The sequence below is a fragment of the Bactrocera dorsalis genome, unplaced genomic scaffold (assembly GCF_023373825.1).
Source record: "Bactrocera dorsalis isolate Fly_Bdor unplaced genomic scaffold, ASM2337382v1 BdCtg489, whole genome shotgun sequence".
Classification (NCBI taxonomy): domain Eukaryota; kingdom Metazoa; phylum Arthropoda; class Insecta; order Diptera; family Tephritidae; genus Bactrocera; species Bactrocera dorsalis.
In genome coordinates, this window is record NW_026038540.1 from 1 (window position 1) to 6,000 (window position 6,000).

Consider the following 6,000-nt stretch of genomic DNA (forward strand, 5'->3'; position numbering starts at 1 on the left):
TGGTATTCGCTCGGCCAGGGTTATTTTTTTAAAGCGCGGCCGAAGGCCGCCAACGCAGAGAGGAGTTATTCGCGAAAGTACTTCAGTCACCCCGGGTATTCGCTCGGCCAGGGTTATTTTTTTAGAGCGCGGCCGAAGGCCGCCAATGCAGGAAAGTTTACTACGCGAAAGTACTTTACTCACCCCTGGTATTCGCTCGGCCAGGGTTATTTTTTTGAGCGCGGCCGAAGGCCGCCAACGCAGAGAGGAGTACTACGCGAAAGTACTTCAGTCACCGCGGATATTCGCTCGGCCAGGGTTATTTTTTTAGAGCGCGGCCGAAGGCCGCCAACGCAGAAAGGAGTACTACGCGAAAGTACTTCAGTCACCCCTGGTATTCGCTCGGCCAGGGTTATTTTTTTTAGAGCGCGGCCGAAGGCCGCCAACGCAGAGAGGAGTACTACACGAAAGTACTTCAGTCACCCCGGGTATTCGCTCGGCCAGGGTTATTTTTTTAGAGCGCGGCCGAAGGCCGCCAATGCAGGAAGGTTTACTACGCGAGAATACTTCGGTCACCCCGGGTATTCGCTGATGATTTTATTATAGTGTGGCAGCATTATAAATATGTAAATTATATATTGTGGTAACATCATAAATCTGTAAATTATGTATCTTATTATAAATAAAAGAGTGTGGCAGCACGATCTGCGGCCATGTTGAAGATAAAGAAGAACGAGTGCAGATCATTTAAAAAGAGCGTCCAACATAATAAAATTGTTTAAAATATCAGAAGTGGTTGTATTGCGCCCAAAATGTCATCAAACGAGGATTCGCTTAGTTTATACACAGTTGAACAATTAAAATCATGGTTGCGTTCGCTCAAACATAAAACAACAGGTAGTAAAGCCGAACTAATTGTTCGCCTACAAAAAATTCCTGAGGAGCTTCGTGGAAATTTTCGAAACTCCATGGTTGACGTTGACGCTGACGTTGACTGTACGCAAGCCATCATTGCGGAAAAAGAACAAGCTGATGAAATCAACGAAGGAGCGAGCAGTATAAACATCACCGAGGAGTGTGGTGAATTTAGCAATGGGATTGTACCACAATATGACGCAAGTAATCGAACGAGTGTTGAAAAGAAACAAAAAGAGTGTGATGCAAACGAGTGGCGACTTTTAAAAATCGAATTAGAATTGTTGAAGCGTGAGTGTGAACTAAAGAAGATGGAAAATGAACTTCTAATGAGAGAAAAAGAACAGTTGAGAAATAGTGATAATCAAACAAAAAACATTTCCAATAAGCAAAAGTTCGCAGATGTTAAAGAACTTATATCTGAATTTTCTGGTAGTGGTGAATGCCTTAAGCTATGGCAAGCACAACTAAAAAATATCCAGAGTGTTTACCAACTTGATGATAACAACCTAAGAGCATTAATTGCAAATAAATTAAAAGGCAATGCGCTAAAGTGGTTACATTCTCGAGATGACTTGATTTTAATGCCAATCGACAAGTTCTTAAAGGAAATGAGGTCGCTGTTTGAAGAAAAAACAAGCAATTTGATGCTAAAGAAAAAGTTTGAAATCAGGCAGTGGTTGACTACCGAATCGTTTCGAGAATATTTCCAAGAAAAACTAATTCTGGCAAATAGAATTCTAATTGGTGAAGATGAACTTGTAGAATATCTAATTGATGGTATTCCGGATAACACTTTACGTTCGCAAGCTAAAATGCAACGATTTCATGACAAATATGAATTGTTAGAAGCGTTTAGAAATATTCAATTGCCACGATATATATCAAAGAAAATGACAGCAGACAATCAACATGAGCAGTCGAATAATGGACAACAAACAACAAGAGTCGTGAGATGCTACAATTGCAACTCCGTTGGCCATTTAGCAAGTGTATGCCGAAAACCCAAACGAGAGCTTGGTGCTTGTCATGTATGCGCTGAAGTTGGCCATTTAGCAGCAAATTGTCCACAAAGGAAGAGCCGCCCTGTACAACATGTCACAGAATTGATGGAAGGCGATGAATATGTAAGGTTTTTAAATTATGTATTTATTAATTCTAAATTTACTTATAAAACTTTATTAGGATCATTAATTGATACGGGAAGCCCCATTAGCTTTGTTCGCCAACAGTTCGTACCAGATGTAGTAATAAACAGAAAGAACAATGTATTTTTAAAATATAGTGGTATAAACAAAAGTCCATTATCTATTGTCGGAAATGTAAACAGTTTTATTTTTTTCAAAAATAAAAGAATTGAATTAACGATGTTAGTTGTAACAAATGAAACAATGACTCATCCAATTATTTTAGGAAGAGACTTTTTAAGTAAATCTAATTTAAAATTAGAATGTAAAGAAATAGATTCGAATTTCAAAGTCGAAAATAACACATATGATGAAGAGTGTCAAAGATTAATGAAAATTGAATTTGATAACACTAAATTTTCTGTGAATTACAATGAAGTATTGAAAACTGAAGCAAAAACTCCTAATGTTTATATAAAAAATGATAATGTAAGTGTCTATGCAAAACAAAAATTTCTGCAAATATTTCAAGATTATTATATGTGCTGTAAGCGCCCCGATACGCCAAAAATTAGATGTGAGATGAAACTGTTGTTGAGTACAGAAAAACCTTTTAATTGTCCTCCAAGAAGACTGTCATACAGTGAAAAACAACAAGTTAGGGTTGTTTTAGATGACTTAATGCAAACCAAGATAATTAGGCCGAGTAAGTCAGAATATTCTTCCCCCATTGTTTTAGTAAGGAAAAAAACAGGTGATATAAGGTTATGTGTGGATTTTCGTAGTTTGAATAAGATAACATTGAAAGATAACTATCCCTTGCCTCTTATTGATGATCTGTTAGATAGACTAGCAAATAAAAGCATTTTTTCGTTATTGGATTTAAAGAGTGCGTTCTATCACGTAGATATGGTTGAAGATTCGATTAAATACACTTCTTTTGTAACACCGATGGGGCAGTACGAGTTTTTGAAAATGCCTTTCGGTCTGAAAAATGCACCTTCAACATTCCAGCGGTTTGTTAGCCATGTTTTCGATGATCTGATTCGAGCAGAGAAAATTGCTATTTATTTAGACGATATCATGATAGCTACAAGTAATGAAGAAGAACATTTAGACATTTTGCAGGAAGTTTTTAATAAGTTAGTACAAAACAAATTGGAATTGAGGTTAGATAAATGCCGATTTATGGAGTCAGAAATACGCTATTTAGGATATAACATTTCGAGTAAAGGTATTCTACCGGATGAAAAGAATGTAGAAGCTATAGTGAATTTTCCTATACCCAGTAACACAAAAGCTGTACACAGTTTTTTGGGCTTATGCTCATACTTTAGAAGATTCGTTAAAGATTTTTCGCGAGAAGCTCAGCCTCTGTACAAACTAATAAAAAAGAATGTTAAATTTACATTTGGGGAAGACGAGTTACAGTGTTTTGAGAAACTTAAAAATAAATTAATTGGGTCTCCTATCTTAGCGATTTACGACCCAAGAGATGATACAGAGCTGCATTGCGATGCCAGCTCTCGGGGATTTGGTGCAATATTATTACAAAAAAAGAGTGACGACAAATTTCACCCAGTCTTTTATTTTTCGAAACGTACCAGCGAGCCCGAATCTAAATACCACAGCTTTGAGCTGGAAACACTTGCAATTATTTATGCACTTCGGAGATTTCGGGTATATCTTCAAGGATTGAAATTTAAGATAGTCACTGATTGCAATTCACTCATGCTAACTTTAAATAAGAAGGAAGTAAATCCAAGAATAGCCAGGTGGGCACTCGAATTGCAAAATTTTCAATATGTTCTCGAACACCGTAATGGAAATAGAATAGATTGAGGTAAGCACTGCGACCTTGGGTCTATTGTGCCCTCTCCTAACTCACAGCAACTCACCAAGCCCCAACAATTCAATGAATTTTAACATTTTGCTGGGAGCTAGTGAGTCGATGTGATCCCTATCCGGAAATGTAGTTCCAAGGGCCTTAGACCTGCGTCTGCAGACTGCATTGCAATCGATCAGCAGGTGCTCCGGGGTTTCAGGTTCCCTGTCGCAGAACCGGCAGTTAGAGCAAGAGGCAAGTCCTAAATTGTACATATGCCTTTTCAACTTGCAGTGGCCGGTGTAGAATGCGACCAGGAGCCTGAGCTTGATCCTTGGGAGGTTGATTATTGATTTAAACCTTTTGAGGTTGTACCCCCCTATCAGCAGCTTTGCATGCCGCATGCCATGCGCCCGTTGCCAATGACCTTCTCTGCCCTCTCTTTCCTCTTTGCGGAGCAGCTCCTTTATCGTATGGGGGCCCACCCCGGTAAATGGTTCGGGCCCTACCATACTTGTGGAGGCTGCAGAGCGGGCGAGCTCGTCAGCCAGTTCATTTCCGGCTATGCCTCTATGACCAGGTACCCAAACTAGGTGCACCTGATTCAATTCCGCTAGGCTGTTTAGCCGTTCTCTACACTCCTGCACTAGCTGCGATTTGATCTCGTAGGCCGAGATCGCTTTTAGTGCCGCTTGGCTATCGCTGAGTATGGTTATCCGCTCATTGCGATAGCCGCGGTGGAGGTTTATCTCTGTACACCGACTTATTGCTAAGACTTCGGCCTGGAAGATACTTGGGAAGCGGCCCATCGGTATGGATAGCCTTGTGCGTGGGCCCGCGATCCCTGCACCAATACCTTCCGACGTCTTCGAGCCATCGGTGTACCACTTTAGTGTACTGTCCCTCAGCAACAGCTCAAGAGTGGAGTCATTCCACTCGTTCTTGCTGCCCAGGGTTACCTTGAATTTTCTCGTGAAGTTAACTGTCTTTGTAATCCCGTCCTTCGGGAGGAGGGCAATTGGATTATCGCCACTTATCACCTCCATCCTCTGGGTCGAGATTATTTTTCCTTTACCGCATCCCTCTGCCGTTATTTGCAGGAGTGAATGCTTGGCTACTTGGCCGATCACTATGTGGAGCGGTGTGAGTTCCAACAGGACCTCCAGCGCCGCTGTTGGGCAGGTTCGCATAGCGCCCGTCATGCAGACGCATGCTAGCCGTTGGAGCCTCGATAGTCTCATCACCACCGAGGCCTGTGCCGCCACAGAGGCCCAGGACACCGCTCCATATGTCACTATCGGTCGCACAATCATGGTGTACAACCACCTGACAATCCTAGGCTTGCAACCCCAGGATTTACCTGCCAGCCGATTGCACACCATTAAAGCCTTTGTCGCCTTGACCAAGGTTTGGTCCACATGCTGCTTCCACCGCAAAGTGGAATCCAGAGTGAGACCGAGATATTTAACATTGCTGGTCATCTCAATCACTCTCCCCCCAAGTGTGAGGTTTCTAAGCCCGGGTAGGGATCTTCGCCTTGTAAAAGGGACGATGGTAGTCTTCGAGGGGTTGATGCTGAGATCAACTCCCCTGCACCACTCCTTTGCCAGATTTAGACCTCGTTGCACTAGGTCACAGAGAGTGTCCTCGAACTTGCCTTTCGCTATGATCACAATATCGTCCGCATATCCCTGGCAGCGGATGCCGTTGTCGGTTAGCAGTGCTAACAGGTCATCCACGACAAGGCTCCACAGCAAGGGCGATAGTACACCACCCTGCGGACAGCCCCTTGTTGTGCCTAGGCGAATCTTTGTGCCCCCTGCAGTGGTCTCAGCAATCCTGGTGCGGAGTACCGCCTCTATCCATCTACGCACTGGTGCCGCCACATTCCTACCTTCCAGTGCCATTGCCACACTTCTATGAGAAGTGTTGTCAAAAGCTCCTTCAATATCCAGGAAGGCGCATAGCATGACTTCCCCTTTCTCCAGTGAACTCTCTATTTCGGAGGTCAACTGGTACAGAGCTGTGCTGGTTGATCTGCCAGCTCTGTATGCATGCTGAGCTGCATGCAGGGGTACGGTCCTCAGCGCCTTAGACCTTAGATGATGATCTATAATCTTCTCCATAGTTTTCAGTAGGAAGGAGGTTAGGCTA

The 6,000-nt window shown here is 42.6% G+C and overlaps 1 protein-coding gene across 1 annotated transcript; it reads left to right on the top strand.

The window, feature by feature from the left end:
* Positions 1-6: 6 nt before the first annotated feature.
* Positions 7-3,848, top strand: LOC125780312 (uncharacterized). The gene is made up of 2 exons (XM_049462301.1): positions 7-2,021; positions 2,080-3,848. Exons 1-2 carry the CDS (start codon positions 792-794, stop codon positions 2,086-2,088), a joined length of 1,239 nt encoding a protein of 412 aa, XP_049318258.1. The 5' UTR covers positions 7-791; the 3' UTR covers positions 2,089-3,848.
* The last annotated feature ends 2,152 nt before the right edge of the window (positions 3,849-6,000 follow it).